This window comes from Tenrec ecaudatus, chromosome 2 (genome assembly GCF_050624435.1).
Source record: "Tenrec ecaudatus isolate mTenEca1 chromosome 2, mTenEca1.hap1, whole genome shotgun sequence".
NCBI lineage: Eukaryota > Metazoa > Chordata > Mammalia > Afrosoricida > Tenrecidae > Tenrec > Tenrec ecaudatus.
This window is the reverse complement of record NC_134531.1, coordinates 94,965,310-94,983,388: the sequence shown is the minus strand read 5'-3', so window position 1 is coordinate 94,983,388 and position 18,079 is coordinate 94,965,310. Positions and strand designations below refer to the sequence as shown.

At 45.0% G+C, this 18,079-nt stretch overlaps 2 protein-coding genes across 3 annotated transcripts in view; one reads left to right on the top strand and one right to left on the bottom strand.

The window, feature by feature from the left end:
* SPATA9 (spermatogenesis associated 9) overlaps positions 1-3,541 on the top strand; it is a 46,653-nt gene extending 43,112 nt beyond the window's left edge. Inside the window, exon 5 of the mRNA XM_075541292.1 lies at positions 1,206-3,541. Within this exon, the coding sequence (XP_075397407.1) occupies positions 1,206-1,469 (264 nt within the window). The 3' untranslated portion in view covers positions 1,470-3,541. The remainder of the gene's footprint in view (positions 1-1,205) is intronic.
* On the bottom strand, positions 1,741-17,033 carry RFESD (Rieske Fe-S domain containing). Of its 2 annotated transcripts, XM_075541293.1 has the most exons (5): positions 16,959-17,033; positions 15,276-15,496; positions 6,633-6,812; positions 6,490-6,524; positions 1,741-4,108 (listed from the first exon to the last, which is right to left on the bottom strand). In XM_075541293.1, the coding sequence occupies exons 2-5, from the start codon at positions 15,328-15,330 to the stop codon at positions 3,851-3,853; spliced, it is 528 nt and encodes a 175-aa protein (XP_075397408.1). In that variant the 5' UTR covers positions 15,331-15,496; positions 16,959-17,033; the 3' UTR covers positions 1,741-3,850. The 2 variants fall into 2 exon arrangements, with proteins under 2 accessions (XP_075397408.1, XP_075397409.1); XM_075541294.1 differs by lacking the exon at positions 15,276-15,496 and having other exon boundaries at positions 1,742-4,108; positions 16,959-17,030.
* Positions 17,034-18,079: the final 1,046 nt, after the last annotated feature.

Genomic DNA, 18,079 nt, shown 5'->3' with positions numbered 1-18,079 from the left:
TGGAATTGATTTGGGAGTATGGCACCGGGTAAGGGTCAGATTCTTTACAACTACCCCAAGCCCCCCCACCCACCCATGGAAATCCAGGTGAGTCAATGCAATATATTGGGGGTGGGGGAGGCCCTTTTCTTATTACCCTGAACCCTCCTTTATTGTAAGTCAAGTGTCCTCATATGTATGATTTAATCATAGTCCTTCTGTTCTATTCATGTGGCTCATTCAATTGCACCAGTTCAACACTGTATTATTTATGGGACTTTTATAAGACATTTTTAACTGGTAGAATAAGTCCTCCTTCCAACCCTTGAAAGGAGAGCTGGTGACTGCCAATCTCAAGGTCAACAGTTTAAAGCCACTAGTCATTCTGAGGGAGAAAGTTGAAAATAATCCATCCCCTCAATTATTTTAAGTCTTTCATGTATTTTCTCAGAAGTCTTGGTGGCATAGTAGGTTACACATTGGGCTGGTTACCAGGACTTTGAAACTACCAGCGCTCCTGTAATGTTAGTTTGGGGAACTCACAGGGGCAGGTCGACCCTGTCCTAAAGGGTCACTATGAGTCAGAATTCACTCAGTGGCAGGGAGCTTGGTTTTGGACTCATCCATCAGGAAGACGTACTTGCACTGCCATTGGTAACTTACGGAGGAAGTTCATCAGATGCAGCTCTTAGTCACTCTCAAGCCGTATTTTCACTATGTTTGATTTTGACACTATTCTCCTTAAAGTATTGAATGGCATTTTTAACAAGAAAAAACGGGTCACACTTTGGCATAGAAGTCATTGACAATTACTTTTTAGATTCTTGCCAGAAGGTTTATACCCTTTCCCTTGTACACACAAGGACGAAACAAAGATTGGGGTGAATGAAAACCAACCCACCCACCTTGAGTTATTAGCATATTTGGAGATAAATTCCATCCCTCACAACAGATTTCATTGATCTGAGAGAACAATTATATCCTAAATGGAGTGGAGTGTAAAGCTTATCTTTATGAAGATATTCTAGATTTTAGATTTTGGTTTACAGTGTGCTGTGAAAAATTAAAATTGGAACTAGGAATCAATCTTCTCATGCTTATCAGGTTCCAGAGGTTCCTGAATTAGGATATGTAGATTAGTAATTATATGTGCAACATATTTTATTATGCGTAGAGGAAGCGGCGGTAAAAGCCTTACTTTTCAAACACATTCTTGTATCCTCTAGACAGTCTGTGTCAATACTGTGGTGGAGAAGGTAACGAGCATTTTCCAAGAAGAAGACTCCATAAGGCAAAACAGAGAGGATAGTGGGAAGACCCGGAAAGCGTTCTCTGAGCCCGTGCTCTCTGAGCCTCCGTTTCCTGATGGTGAAATCGCAGCGAAACCCTACAGGTCCTTGCCAGAGAAGCCGGACATTTCCCAGCAGCCCAGGAGGCCTGCTAAGGAGCCGAGTAGTAAGATCCAGGTTCTACATTCTGTGTTTGACTAATTAACTGCAATGGATCAATGAGCAGACTTGAGCAGCAATATCACTGAGCAGCGCTTAAAAAGTCTCTCTGGTGGCGCATTTCATCTGACCAGACTCTGGCTGGAGTATACCTGTAGCAGGGGATGCTCTCTGCTGTATTAAAGGGAGTGGGGCACCATGACAGCAATGTCATGGCTCCAGTGTTTATATGGTACAAAAAATTAAAATGAATCTTGATATGGAATATGCATATGACCTTATTTTAATGAACAAGAAAAGTCACCTTTTAGTCGATTAGATTTTCTGCTGTGATTTGTAAGGAGGGGGCCTCTTTAAATAAAAGTTCTTTCAGTCAAAACCTAGCAGGGGTATCTTTCCAAATATTTATCAGGTAGAAACTCTATCAAGATAATACATATTGAAAAAGAAAGAAACAGCACTTATTTTCTTTCCGACATAGTAAGTGGGTGTTTTTTATCTGCAGGCTGCATCGTTTTAGTTTCCGGATTTATTAAAAACTGTTCTACAATTTATCAGCAGGGTAAAAGACTTGAAATTCAGAGATACCGTGAATTGATAAAAACAACATACTATTTGTAAATTTGATGAGAAGAGTTCTATACTCAAGGACGAGTCAGGGTATAATTTTTTTTATGTACAGATTTGGGGGGAAAATTGGAACTTGGGGCTAGAAGTCAAATCTTTGTCATTGCTACCACTCGGTCCTCAAAACCAAAAACCAAATTCATGACCGCTGAGTTGATTCAGACTCACAGTCACCCTGTGGGTCAGGGTAGAAGTGCCCTGGTGCGTTTCCGAGACTGTAACTCTTTATGGGATTAGAAAGCTTTGCTTTTCTCCCACAGAGCAGCTGGTGGTTTTGAACTGCAGGCCTTGCGGTTAGAAGCCCAGCCCACAACCACTATGCCACCAGAGCTCCTTACCACTGGGTCCTAGGGTTGGTGGGAGAGCGGGGGTGGCGTTGTTTCTGTAATTGGTCCTACAAACTAGGGCCATGTTTTAGCCTTTAGCGAGTACTTTGATCTCGTCCATGCAATTTAAATTCTGTCACTGGAGGATGAGCACCCGGGGAACAAGATGAAATGCATCCCTCCCAAAATACACATTTCCTGTGCCAGATGAGTTGCTGCTGCCCTGCCAGTAATGAGAGCCGTCTCCGTTTGGTTCATCGGCAGTCTGGGACACGATAGCAAGTGTGGTCTACTTTCACACTCACCCGTATGCTGGCAGATAAGGCAATGCAGTACACAATGCGTAGCAAGGGACTACGCAGAACTGGTGTGCCGCACACCTACTGCACTTACTATTTTCACACCACCAGGGGCAAGGTTCCGGCTAGGAATGATTCAGTGTCAGGTTCGGCACTCACACTAAAAGACTACCAAGTTTGAAATTAGGTTCCCATGTTGACCAATAGCTCTGCTCCACTCTGCAGTCATCATCTGCTCACCTTCTTCCTCTCTGGTCCCACTTGCTCCCCACACACTCACCCTACGATGAGATGCTGAGCAGTACGTAACCAGATCAGGAGTCACTCGGCACAGTCTAATAATGAACAACTAGCATGGCCTTGGCACCGGCCACCAGAGCGCAGTGGCCAGAAACAGGGAGCAGGCCCAAACCACAGCGGGCCAAGTAAACTCAGCAGGAAGGACTTGGAGAAAACGCAAAGCCTTCTCTGGTGTTGACGTGAAACACTTTGTTGTGCCCAGGTGTACAAAGTGATCGGAAAGGAAAACCCTTTATTTGAACAAATGCGGGAGGCATTCACAGCACTCCGGCCCTCATCTCAAGGCCGGGCAGTGGCTGTGCGGGGCTGCCTTCTTGTCTGCCGACCTTCTCTGGGAAGTCATGGAGCCAAAGGTTATTTGGTTTTGAAATAAACTGGATTCTCCAGGTCTTGATGGTAATCCTTATATTAAATGAAATATATGTGCATTAAAACTTTGAATGTGGAGAACTAATTACAAGAATCTATGTATAGCCTCATCGCTGGGGGATGGACAGCAGAGAAGAGGGCGGGGGGAGATGTCGGACAGTGTAACATATGACAAACAATAATAACATGAATTATGAAGGATTCATGAGGTAGGGGGGAGTGGGGAGGGAGGGGGAAAATGAGCAGCCGATATTAAGGGCTCAGGTAGAAGGCAAATGTTTTGAGAATGATGATGGTAACAAATGTACATATGCGCTTGACACAATGGATGTATGTATGGATTGTGATAAGAATTGTACGAGCCCCAATAAAATGATTAAAATGAACTTACATGATTTTTAAAGATGTTGAAAAGAAAATCCATCATGTTTGGTTATTATAAAAATATTTTCAAAGCACACACAATTTCTTTTCTTTGCCACACATAGATCCTTTACATGAACTAACTCTGAATAACCTTGAAGTCTCCAGTAGCATAAAAATCAGAGTCACATTTAAAAGGTTCTTTAGAAAGAGTCACATAAAGGTTCCCGTTGTCCACTGTCACCGTATGGGTCCTCTGCTTTATTCCTTTGGAGCACCACGTGGGCTTTGCTGAGGGGTCTCTCGGGTTTTTGGCCTGATATAATCCTTCTCCTGTTGCCAAGGTAATTTTGAATTTATGCCAGGGACAAACAATACAGGATTGTCCATTGAAATCCTAGAAAAGAAAATAATCGATTGAACAGCCTGACATTTCAGATGTTCACAATAACATCAGATTCAGAACCTCCTACAGAAGAACCAGGCAAAAGAGCAGGCCCCAAAGTTCCTTTATTTTCCTTCTCATTGACAAACCCTTCAGCAGACTTCGGGTGCAGCCTAATCTGAGTAACGTCATCATGTCCTTTCTGGCTGATTAGAAACCCAGGGGGTTATGTAGTCAGCTGTGCCACAGGGGAGGGCTGATCTCTCGTGGATGTTAATGTCACTTCTTTGGCAGAAATGGAGCAGAGGCTTTGCCGGTTTCTGAAGGAACTTTCACTAACTGCTACAAGAATTATAAACGTTGGGTGTAAACTCTGGGGTGTTACTAAATGCATGAGCCCCTATGTTAATTGAAGAGAAACTGGTGATCCAAATAAGTCGACCCCAACTCGGAAGGTTTGTGACTTAGTCGAAGCGGTGCTGCTCAATGTTTAGAGAGCAGCGGCGCCACCGGAATGTTGGACTGCATTGGAATCTTTTCAAATGAAGCCTGAGACTCGGCAGGACTAGGGTGGATTCCGAGAGTCTGCAGTTTTACAAATCTTCCAGGCTGTGGTGGCACAGTGGTTGTGTGTTGGCCTTCGATCCGCATGGTCTGAAGTTCAAAAGCACCAGCTGCTTCTCAGGACAGAGACTAGGGTTTTCTACGTCCATAAGCAGCTACTGTCTCAGAAACCCACAGGGGCAGTTCTACCCTGTCCTCCAGGGTCGGCCTGGCTCCGAATGGACTCAGTGGCAGTGAGTTTGGATTTTTGGTTTCTGAGGTGACACTCTGGCGCTGCCAGTCTGTGGACCACACCTTGAGGCATGACTGAGAGCTCTCACTGTGGACTGACAGAGAGAGAAGCTCTTCTAGGACAGTCACCACCGGTGCTTACGTTTCCCTTCTGCACTTCGAGTGCAGGAGCCCGGACGTTGCACTCCTACAGACCCTTCAGCACACTCTCACAGGAATTAAACACATGCATGTCCCTCAATGTAAGGAGCAGAGGCATGGACACAAAACTCAGTTCGGGCTTGTGGTTTATACTGGTCAGAGAGAGTCCACCATTCCTTGGAACACCAAGGAATTCCCAAGCGAGCTCTGTAATCTAACAAAGCAGTTCCCCCAGGTCCTCCTCAGTTATGCCTTTGAAGAGGGGTTCCACTTATTTATGTGTGGGTGTGCAGTTACATATCTACATAGATTTGTGTTACATTATAAAAGTAATGTGTACTCATTATAGAAACTTAAACTGTTTTCATGTAAGTGTCTCAAGTAAAAAGTGAACATTGTTTTTCACAGAAAGAGGTCACATTAGACTTAATATTCCTCCTCTTGCTTTTTTCACTCAAAAACATATTATCATTGACATCCTGCTCATATGGCAAACTCACTGTCATTGAGTCAGGTCTAAGGATGACTTGCTAGGCAAGTGTGTCATGTGGCGGTGCCCGGGTTGATCTCTCTTGGATGTAATGTCACTTCTTTGGTCGAAATGGAGCACAGGCCTTTCAAGTTTCTTAAGGGATTTTCACTGGTTTTGAACTGATGACTTTGCAGTTGGTAGCCCAACTCATTACCCAGTACAGGCTACCAGTCTCTTGTTGGGAGAAAGACTGGGCTTTCTATTCCCATCAAGAGTCACAGTCTCAGAAACCGTCAAGAGAACTTCTACCCTGTCCTATAGCACTGCTGTGGGTCGGCACCAACTCAATGGCAGTGAGTTTGGTTTGGTGGTTTCACATGGTTATGCAGTACTTCGTTGCATGGCTGGATCATAATTTACTTGTCCATCTTCCTACTGTCAAAATAGTTAGGTTGCCTGCAATATTTCCATTATAATAAGCAATGCTGCACAAACCTCATCATGCATGCGTGCTCACACACATGCTTTTGTGCAATTCTATCTGTAAAACAAGCATCTCAAACTATAACTGCACAAACACTTATATGTGTGGATGTATGTGCGTATGGGTGAAAGGAAGGTGATTTGTAATGGGTTTCTTTAAATGGTAGAGCTGTGAATTCCTGGAATATTAGTGATCCTACTCAAAACATTAAAACATGGTTCACCAGACTGTGATTACATAAATCATCTTAAAGGCGATTTGACCATGGAGGAGGGAGGATGCTCTAAAATTGATGGGGGTGGTGATTGTACACTTCTCTGTACACTTTCTCTGATTGAAAAACTGAACTATTGAATTATATATGTAAATTACTTGCAAATAAAACTGGAGAAATAAAATAAAATATTGTTCACATGCAAATATCAATTATCTTAAATTATGACATAACAATAATAACAGGAAACATTTGAGTTTCTTGAAAATGGATTTGGTTTTACATACCTCGATCTCTCCCAAATGTAAAGGCCCTCCCGAATCTGGAAAGGAATGGAAAATGACATCTGGTCACAAAACTACATGATACATTGATGGCTTTGTGGTCAGTAAATAAATACAAGGTTTACATGTGAGAAAGAAGATCTTACGGTAACAGCGAATGTCCATAGCATGGTACTGTCCTTGGTGGTAGAAAATGACCACTTCTCGACCATGGACAACAGCTGTCATCCTGTTACGTTTTTTAATCTCATCTTCTCTGCCAACACATACGGAAGCATATTCTTTCTTCTCAGGATTTTGGAGAGAGCTTTTGTGGTCCATGCTAGCTGAACAACAAAAGAATGTTGCCAGTGGCCTTTGTTAGTTTGGCTACCATTTCTAATCCACAGAAGTAATCTTACAGAGAAGTCTGGATTTCTCTGAGACTGAGGAAGCTGTGTGAGAAATGAGGCACTCAAACACTGATGTCATCAAGTCAATGTAGTGAGCTAGGGACTGCCAACATTAGGGAAGGAACCCCCTTCTGGAAACCAGACTAGCATTAGCTTAAATGCTAGTTTAAGGTGGAAATTTCGGAACTCTAAAGTGTGGAGGGTAAAGTTTGAGTATCCTTTTTTTCCCTATCAACTTCAAAACTAAACAATATCCAATTATCTAAATTATTTCCCACTTTCTGTTGAAGGTGGGATTCTCTGACAATAGGGTTGGACCCCCTCTAGAGGATTTTTCTCAGGTCTCTGTATATGGGGACATTTAATTTCCTTTCCTATGATAGGTTTTTGTTTGCTTTTTCCGAAAGACCAAAGGGGGAAAAAAAGTGCATTTGAACTCTGGTGGTGTAGTGGTTCTGCACTGGGGTGCAGTCTGCATAGTTGGCAGTTCAAAACCACCAGCAGCTCTGCAGGAGAAAGGCTGGGCTTTCTATTCTGGTAAACAGTTAGAGTCTTGGAAACCCACAGGGGGTCACTGTGAGTCAGCACTGACATGATGGCAGTGAATGTGGTGTGTGTGTGTGTGTGTGTGTGTGTGTGTGTGTGTGTGTGTCACTATGAGTCTGAATTGACCATAGAAGTTTGTTTTGTTGTGGTTAATAGGTGACAGAGAAGTAAAGGCTCCCAGTGACATCTAATTAGAATTTTTATATTTGGGGGCACCGATGGAAACCTTTCTCTTTGGTGTAGGAAGGCGCAGGTGTTGGAAGAGCAGTCCTGAGGTATAATGGTTAAGCACTTGGCTCCTAATTGAAAGGTCGACATCTTGAGTCCTCCCAGAGTTAACATGGGAGAAGCCTTGGCGATCTGCTGCTGCTGTCAGGTTACAGTCCCAGCACCATTGGGACAGTTCTACTCTGCGCTGTGGGGTCACTATGAGGCAGACTCCACTCTGTGGCAAACAACAGCTGCAGGTGTTTGAGAAGAGCAGACAGGCAAAAGAGACCATCTGTAGCCGAATGATACAATTCAAAGGAACACTCAACAGAGCACCCTCAGGGCCTCTCTCTGCAAAGTTCTCCTTCCTCCATCGAGCTCAACAACCATTGCCTGGTCAATCTTTTCTGAATATCCACTTACTCCCTGGGGCAATTCAGGAGGTAACATGCATAAACTCTCAGTTCTCAGATTATTCTGGCTGATGAGGCAGATAAAACAAATCCACAAGCAACGATACACTGAGTTCCGAGACACAAAGTAAAGAAAGTGGGCAACGAGAGAAAGAGTAACAGGAGAGCCCACTTTGCAAAGACTGGGCTGAGGCGATGACTGTGGTCTGAAGCGCCACCCCGCATGCAAGTCCAAATGCACTACATACATGAAGAACTGGGGAAGAGAGCTGTAGGTTGACGGAGCAGCAAATACAGAAACCCTCAAGAAAGGCTTCTTCCAGTGAGGGGCAAGAGGGCTCAGGAGCACAGAGAACACGGGGAGAAGACGGGGTGTCAAGGTGGCCAGGAGCCAGTTGGGTGTGGACTGTATTCTCTGAGCAATGGAAGCTATTGAAGGGTGAAGGCACGGTGGGCTTCTAAAGGTCGCTGAGAATGACTTGTAGCAGCGATCAGAAAACCGACGCATGCGCCCACGGGAGAGGATGGTGGCTGGCGCAGGGCGGTCCTACTGCAGCAGCAACAAGAGCAGCAGCTACTTGTACGGTGTGCTTACAAAGCAGGCAGTGATCACCAGCTGGGCTGCGATCCGTAAACTCGGCAGCGTGAAACCAGCAGTCACCGCGCAGGAGAAAGATGAGGCTTTCCATTCCTGTCAACAGTGATGGTCCAGGAAATTCCAAGGGGGCAGTTCCGCCCTGTTCTATAGCGTTGCTATGAGTTGGCATTGACACCATGACGCCTGATTTACAAACCAGGCACTACTGTAAGGCCTTTATCTATTTCATTTATTGACTTATTAAATGTCCCAACATAGCACAACAAAGAAGGTACTAATAGAGTATCTTACCTGCAGAAGGCAATGCTGAGGCAAACTGACATGACTGCTTGAATGCAGGAAGCGCAGGGAAAGAGAGAAGGATGGTGCCCGGGTTTTAGGTTTGAGCAACGAGGTGGGTAGTCGGGTCAGTGGCTGGAATGGGCAAGGCTCAGAAAGAGCAGCATTTTTGAGGGAGGTGAAAATCAAGAGCTAGCTACAGCTTGAGCATGTTCAGTTTGAGGTGCTTAAGATATTAAGGTGAAGCTGTCAAGCCAGCAGTGCGTTGTTGAGAGTCGCTACGCAGATAGAGTTGGGAGTTTCCGAGTTAGGGAATTTGATAGAATAACCCGCAGTGGGAGCTGGGGAAGAGGCCCCGCATACTTCCTGAAGCTCCTCAGCATTAACAGACGCTGAAGAGACTGAAGACACAAGACCAGCTGAGTGTCCAATTTGTTGCTAATCAAGTGACATAAATTCATGGCTTCTCTAGCCTATATTCCCTTGGAATTGCAAATAAGCAGTAGTCCATTAAAAAAAGACAATGAGGTAATACCCCCTTAACTATAAACACATCGATGTAGCCTCCAAATCATGGTGGTTTTATACAGAGCCATCGCTGTGGAATTTCACTTACTCTCAGAGAAATCAAATAGCAGTTAGCACCCAAGCAAGGACTGACACCCAGAGCATAACTATCACTTCTCGTTTCCCTGTCTTTCTAAAGTTCACCTTTCCTACTCTTTAACGTCTTTTTGACCAAACACAGACATTAAAAGAGAAACCCATAACTACTGTTCTTAGGGAGAGGCTCAAGGGTCAACACTACACAGGTCTGACTTAGTCCTTGAGTCACAATGATTCATACTCATCCCTGTGTAACATTTAATAAATATTCTTCAAAAACCCAATGTTAAGCACACATCTGTAAGACTTAAAAATGGCATGTGTTCGCATTTTCAATGCAGAATAACTATTTGGTCATCTCAATAGTCATGTTCACTTTAAGACTTCTAAAAGAGGGATGGCAATTTTTCTAAAGGTTCTTCTAGAGAAAATTTCTCTATCTTTTCACTTTTATAGTTCCAACCATCTTTATATGCTTCTTTAAAAGTTTCACTGTAACACAACATCATCTCTGCATAGGTTTCTTGAATTGGAGTGGGGAGCTATAACCGGAGAAGTGCCCAGAGTTGCGGGTGTCAGATACGAGGACACGGATGGCAAGGATGGCCGGGAGTGAAAGTGCTGGCTCTGTTACTGCTGGGACCGAGCTGCTCTCCAACATGGTACAGAAATCCTCTGGGTATTAAACTCATTATGACAAAGCAAACTAGTTTATTATAGCGCATCGCAGCTCCATGTGTGTGGAAGAACTAGTTAAACTGGGTTTTGATGGCTACCATGTTTATGTAAGCAGATGCCCAGCCATGGGGCCACAAAATAGCAGGGTCTGGCTGAACTAAGCACCTTCCAGAAGTCAAGAGCTGACTGAGGGACCTTGTGTTTACTCTCAGATGCTAGATTAAGTCGATTTTGACTTATAGCAATACCAAGTAATATAGTAGACCTTCCCCATCAGGTTTGTTAGGCTGTACGGACTCCTGGTGGCATAGTCGTTATGCATCTGACTGCAACGTACAAAGTCCACAGTTTGAAACCACCAGCCGCTCCACAGAAGAACGACGGTGCTTTTTCTAGTCTTGTAAAGAGTTACGGTCAGGGGCAGTCCTGCAAGGTCGCTCTTTGTTGGCATCACCCTGATGGCAGTAGGTTTGGTTTGGGTAACCTTCACAGGAACAGGTCACCAGGCCTTGCTCCTGTGAAGCCACTGGGTTTGCAGCTTGGCGATTGTCCCACTAGGGTTCCAGGAACCTTACCGCACTTCTACACTTTAAGGTATTTAAGAAAACCTCGAATTCCTTGTCAACTTCAAGTAAGTATTCTAACTGGGGGAAATGATCCTTCACAATCTACGCCCTCTACAACCTTAGTAATATTGTCCAATTCAATAGTCAACAGGAATGTGGCATATTCATTACACTCAAGTCTTAGGTTTTATAATGCAAATACAAACACTCAGGATCATTAAAAGGCACACTTGGGACTTGATGTACTTACACTGTGATGGCAAACTATGCACCCCCGGCCTCCTGATAAGAGGGAAAAGATGTGACCTGGCTGTACCAGTGACTTCAGGCCATCTGTAAGGAGATTTTCTGGGGATGGCTTCTCTTAAATATTTAGTGAATCTTTTATGACGGGTTAGGAGTTTTAAAATATTAGGAGGAATAAAGCATACTTCATCTGAAAAGCAAATTTCCAAAACCCCAAACCCCAAGCCGCTGCCATCAAGTTGATTCTGACTCAGAGGCCCTCTAGAGTTTCCAATACTGTAAATCTTTATGGGAGCAGATAGCCTCATCTTTCTCCCCCAGAGTGGCTGGTAGTTTTGAACTGCCATCCTTATAGGCAGTGACCCAATGCCAAGCCCACAGTGCCAGCAAGGCTCCTAGTTTATAAAAGAGAAATTATTGTTTAGAAATGAAACCTCTCTTGAGTTTGCTATGAGCAGGTTTTCAAAAGAAGGACTTTATAGGCCACGGCTATGAGAGGGATGGCACTCATGGGCAAGAATTTGACTGCTAACCAAAAGATCAGTGATTCAAATCCACCCACAGGTCTCAGATAGAAAGGCTGTTTCCAGTAGGTCCCAGCCTTGATGAATGCAGGAAGCAGTTCTATTCCACACACGCGGGTCACCATGAGTTGGAGTTGACTTCATCTGTGGCTTCGTCTGGCTTATTTTGAGAGTGGTGTAGCCCAGAGTCTACGGAAAACAGGTGTCAGCAGATCTCGTGTATAAATCGGGTCTCCAAAACAGGTATAGGGAGAGATGTGTGCGGGTGAGTGTCTGGGGCAGAGGGGGACAGGAGAGAAAGGGAGACTAGTGTGTTGGAAGAGAATTAAGGCTCTCAAGGCAGTGTACTAAGGGAAGGATTGTGTCAATCAGCCTGAGGAAGTTGGAGGAAGGTCAGTTTGTTTTCTGAAGTTTGCACTGTTAATGCTTACTGTACCTAACTTGGTTATTTGCAAAGAACAGGGCCACCTTCTTCTGGGTTAGTCTTGGCTGCTAGGAGACAAGGAACCTGCTTCTCCACCGCCTTCTGGTTTGACCTGATTCTGATTTGGCAAGCCATACAAAAACACCGATGAAACACACAACTTTCCTCTAGCTCTTTGGTGCTTCCTTCACCCCACTACCATGACCTCAATTCTACCTTACAAATCCAATTAGATCAGAGCGTGCACACTGCTACAGGTAACAGCCCACAACACAAGGAATCCAGGATAGATTAACACTTCAGGGCCAACAATGAGAGCAGAGATACCAGGAGGATTAAGGGAGGGTGGGGGAAGAAAGGGGGAATCGATCACAAGGATCAACCTAGAACCCCCTCCCAAGGGGATGAACAACAGAAAAGTGGATGAGGGGCGATGGAGGATGATGTAAGATATAATAATAATCTTTAAGTATCAAGGGTTTTCAAGGGAGGGCAGGCGTGTAAGGGAGGGGGAAGAAATGGGAGCTGATATCGGGGCTCAAGTGAGAATTGAATGCTTTGAAAATGATGATGGCAGCATATGTGCAAATGTGCTTGACACAATGGATGAATGTATACATTGTGATAAGATATGTAAGATCCCCTAATAAAGGTATTTAATAATTTTTTAAATGTTCAAAGCAGGAACCACCTGCCTTAAAATCACTTTTGTTAAGAATAATAATAGCACATCTGAAAGCTTTAATATACTATGTATACATAAAAAGTACTCTATAATTTACTCTCCAAATCGTAACAATTTCTTTCACCTCCTCCGAATTAACAATTACCTCTGAAAAAAAGAGAAAAGAAAGAAAGGTTATGGATCACCCAAGAGTACTGTCCAGTCACCATGCTTGCTGTGAGTGCTTCACTAGGTTACAGTGCTGACAGCTCTCTGGCAGACGTAGTTGGAACATCATCCAAACCAAAAGCCAATTTGCCAGCAAGTTGGAAACAATTCATAGGGACCAGATGGGACAGGGTAGAGCTGCCCTAGTGACTTTTTAACACTGCGACGGTTTATGGGAGTAGAAAGCCCTGTCTTTCTGCCCCAGAGTGGTTGGTGGTTTTGAACTGAGGACCTTGCAGATTGCAGTCCAACACATATCCACTATGCCACCAGGGCTCCTACATGTGAAGAAAAGTGGGACAAAATGATGCTTTCTGTTCGCAGGGAATATGTCTGTGCATAGCTCACAAATGAACTGTGAATTCTGTACATAGAGTTCACTTCAAAACTTGGCATGAGAGGAAGTGAATAGCACTCTTTTTCCAGGCAAAAACTACAAAAGAAATACTATTATCAAGCAGGTAACAAGAATACAGAAAATGTAGACTAACATCAAAAGTGAATTAAGTCTTTCCCTCCCATAAATGAGAAGCAAATTTAGTCTCCTGTCAAATTTCAACCATATTGTCTTTGCCTCCCACCAAGAAAAGCTGTACTTTAGTAAACTCTGCAAAGGCCGTAAAGATAAGCAGAGAAGGCTGAGGCCAAGTGATAAAGGTTTCAGAGAACTATGAATTTTGCTTAAGAAAGCATTGTCTCATTCCTCAAATAATTGTTCCCTGTACACATCATACATGGCACTATCTATTTATGATAGCTGGTCAACACTTATATTTAACCCTCATATTATTCTTAATTAAATACTGGGGACTGTCACGGCCTATTCAGACAATAGTAAAAGAGCCGGGATATTGTCCCTCTAAATTACTGTAGCTTGGATGTGCTATTCACACACTCCTCCACATTTCCTCATCCCAAGTCTACTTTACAATGGTAGAATCAGCTGAGGACCAGACAGTGGGAAATTAACTGCCCTTCGACCCGCCCCCCCCTCTCCCTTGCCCCCCCCCCCCCGCCCCCGGCTTGAGGGACTGGATGAAGAAAATTTCCCTCAGAGAAAAGTTTCCACTTTTTGTCACAATTCTCTTTGAGCAATCCCCCTTCCCCCCACATATGCATAAAGTTAGCTATCTCACGGTGGTGGTAACTTCATAAAAAAATGACACATTCTCTAAATGGCTCCTCCGTCTCTATTAGATAACTTTCAGACAGAGAGACTACACTATGATGAATTTTTAAAACCTATTTTTCCTCAATTACTTTCCCATCATTCATTGGCAACAAAGGCAACATGATCAGAGTGGGAAAATTGGAGGTACTTACTTGTCACTCCTCTTGAGCACTGACAACGCTGCTTTCACTAGCCTGGGGACTTGACCTACAGACTTGACCTATGCATTATCTAGATGCCTAGCTGTGGGTGACGCCCTGCTGTTGGCTTCAGAGAGAGGGGGGATTGCCTCTGCTAGTCGTTTTGTGTTTCTCTGGAAGACTGAATAAATAAGGATAGATAATACTCATTTTCCTTTTACTTGAGTACTTTGCATATATGATCTTACCACGCCTCACAAGGTACAGGTATTATTCCTATTTCCCAGATGAGGAAAATAAGGCGCAAGGTGAAAACATAACAAAAAAACCTCATCTAAACTCAAAATGTTGTGGAACCAAAATTCAAATCCAAACAATCAAACTCAATGCCATCAAGTTGAAACTGATTCAAAGGGCAGGGTAGACTTGTCCCTGTGAGTTTCCAAAACTGTTACAGGAGTAAGATGCCTCATCTTTCTGCCTTGGAGATGTTTGTGGTTTCGAACTGCCAGCCATTCGATTCAAAGTCCAATGAATAACCACTACCCCATCTAACTCAAACCCAGTTTTCCCCCCAATTGTTTTTATAAACCTATGAATGCTATCTAGCTAGGTGAGATGCTAGGGTTTATATATAAATATTTACCTAATTTTGATTTATAAGATCTGAATTCAAACCTAATCTTATAAATTAAAACTAAGTAAATATTGATATATAAATCTTGCATCTCACCTAGCTAGATAGCATCCATGGGTTTATAAAAACATGTAGTCTTCATGTAAACCATCTTAATGGAACAAAAACCTTTTTGCAAATATATATATATATATATCAAAGTAAGTTTTAAAGTGTTGTTATCAAATCGAACTTTATTAAATAAACCTATGAAAATGAGAAGCTATTGTTTCTCATCATATCCTCCATCCAGGTCTGGAACCTTCGGAAGGCAGGGTTTCCATCTCTCAAACCCTTCTCAGGGGAATCCTTTGCTCTGCGTGCACACCCAGCCAAAACAGCAATCTGGGGCCCTCCAAGGACTCAAGTGCTCCTTTGAAATGGTCTTTTGAGTTTGGGGGGGCAAAACAAATCTGAAGGGGCCAGACCAGAGCTGTCGGGTGAGCCAGTTGTTTCCCAGGGAAGTTCTAGGACACTCTTCATACGTCTTCATAATAAACTCCCTTGGTCATCCTGTTTCCCTCAGACAATGTTTTCAGATGACTCTTTTGGTGCTACCCCCAAACAGTCTTCATAACCTTCCGAGTTGCGCTGTCTTGAATTTAACTGCTCCAGCAGGTCTCCTCAGAAGCTACCACGTTGATTAGATCTTTTGGGAAGACATTTTGAGGAGAATAAGATACACACACGTTATTAGTGGTCATGTCTACAGCCATCCACTGAGAACTGCCTACAAAAAATTTTTTTTGGAATATACTTGTGTGGGCATGAACTGAAATCCAATAACTTTTGGACTGACTTTTCCAATACTTATAGAGTGAGTCCTGGATCCTCAGTGGTGAGTGCTCTTGTGCTAATTCAAAGTTGGATGGAAACCACCAGTGTTCAACGGCTCCCTCTGTGGTGTTGAGATCAGGGATCGCCCAGTGTGTAGTTTACCTTCTTTCTATGGGGTAAGTTGCGCAGGCTGGGGTCAGCAATTTCCAAAGAAAAGCTTTTGTTAATGATACTAATTGCCAACAAGCTACAGGGAGAGGTGAGGAATAAATGTTCTAATACACTTAAGAGCATTTAGTCAGGCCTGACCATGGAAATACTCAAATGTCTCTCTCGGGTCCTTGCAGCTTTAATAGTCTAGCTGTGCCTAACAGTTCAGTAGAGGCCTGCAGTTCCTACCCTAAGGTGAGCTCAAATCAAACCATCAGTGAAAACTCATGGCCACCCACGTGGGTCAGGGTAGAACCGAGCTCCACAGGTGTGACCTTTTGAAAGGGGACAGGACGAGCCCCTCCCCTTCAGATTCTCCATTGCAGTCAACCCTCGGGTTACTCCAAGTCAAGGTCGACTCATAGCACCCCTTAAAGGACAGGGTAGAACTGCCCTGGTTAATTTCCGGAGTGGAAAGCCCTGGAGTGCCTGGTGGTTTTGAATCGTGGGGGTCCAGGCCCAACGTGTGACACGGAACGGCTTTCACCCTCCCCTCGCCCCCCTGGGGGGGCACTCCTGAGGTGGTACTCCAAAGGATGGGGAGCCACAAAGGGCAGTGAGGGCTCCACTGTTGAGACGCTCAGAATCTTCCGGCTTGTAGATTTCAGAAGCCCGGCACCTAAGGAGTGGGGTTCAGCAACCCCGGAGCAGTTTTTCCATTTTGAAGGGGCAGTGGCAGTCATGGTTGTTTTTCAAAGCTCTCCTGGCTCCAGGGCAGTTCCAGGGGGAGGCCCGGCTCCTCCCTGTGAACAGGCTCCGCAGGCCGCCCTCTGGGCCTCCCCAGCGCCGAGCCGCAGCCGGGGGAAAGGCCATTCTACGCGGACGTCCGCCTACTGCCTGGCCGCCGCCGGAAACCCCCATGCAGACCGGAAGCGGCGAGTCCCGGGAGCCCCCGGGCAGACCGGAAGCGGCCGGTCCCGGGAGCCCCCATGCAGGCCGGAAGCGGCGGGTCCCGGGAGCCCCCGGGCAGACCGGAAGCGGCGGGTCCCGGGAGCCCCCGTGTAGGCTGGAAGCAGCGGGTCCCGGGAGTCCCCCGTGCAGACCGCCAGCGGCGGGTCCCGGGAGCGCCGCCCCGCGCCAAGCCACCCAGCTACCACCCACCCCTCCCGACGAAAAGAACTTACTGTCCAAGAGCTTAAGCTCCGCCTCCAAGGGAACCGGTCCCGGCGGGCGCCGCGGACTGCGACTGCGCGAGGCGCCTGTGGGGCGGGACCAATTCGCCACATGACCCGAGAGCTCCGGCTCCCCGGGTCGGGGTCACTGCCCGCTGGTGGCGCGGAGGCGACTGGGCGATTCCACTCTGCCCAGACCACCGAATTGAGAGTCAAGCACAATGTGTTTGCAAGATGTACGTGACATCAACTTACTTAAAGAAAAAAATACTTGTTGATCTCGACACAGTATCTAAAGGTTAAACATACTCCGGAGATCTCTCTTCTAGGAATTTACTTTCTAAAAATATTTGCAAGTTTATCAAGATGCATGCAATCCTTGGTTTTCTTACTGGAATGCTTCAAATCGATTCCAACTCACAGTGACCCCATTCGACGGGATAGAACTTCCTCAAAGGGTTTTCTTGACTGTACTCGCTAAGGAAGCAGCTAGCTAGCTCTTTCCTCCTAAAAGCGCTAGGTGGATTCTACTAGGAACACTTCCTGTGGCCACCACGGTTCCTTAATCTATATATGTTGTTAGATGCCTTCTGGAGTCAGTTCTGACCCACCACGACCCCAGTTACAACAGAATGAAACACTGCCCAGCCCTGCACCATCCTCATATTTGAGCTCCTTGTCACAGCCACTGTTTTATGGAGGTCTTCCTCTCCTTTGCTGACCCTCGACATTAACAAGCATGATGTCCTTTCCAGGGACTGGCCCCACCTGATAACATGTCCAAAGTACATGAGATGAAGTCACACCATCCTCGCTTCTAATGTGCCTTCTGGTTGCACCTCTTCCAAGAAAGATAAGGATGTTTATTGCGAGTGAAAATGTCACTTTGAGGCCTAAAGTGCTCCTGACCGTGTAACCATGGTATTTTCAGTTGTCTGACTTGTCTCACTTACTTAGGACATGTTATCAGGAGAGACCAGTCCCTGGGAAAAGAAGCCGTCCCTGGTAAAGTAGAAGAGCATGGGTACAGCAGGAGACACTCAAGAAGAGGATGGGCTCTATGGCTGCAGCAGAGACGGCTCTAAGGATAGCACAGGGCCGGCAGTGTCTTGTTCTTTTGTGGTAGATTGGAT

Coding starts and splice junctions, on each gene's coding strand:
- RFESD (XM_075541293.1), bottom strand. CDS start 15,330: ATGAAGAGTGTCCTAGAACTTCCCTGGGAAACAACTGGCTCACCCGAC. Junction 6,525..6,632: donor TATGGACATTCGCTGTTACC/GTAAGATCTTCT, acceptor ATTCCTTTCCAG/ATTCGGGAGGGCCTTTACAT. Junction 4,109..6,489: donor TACATTTGGGAGAGATCGAG/GTATGTAAAACC, acceptor TTTCTTTTCTAG/GATTTCAATGGACAATCCTG.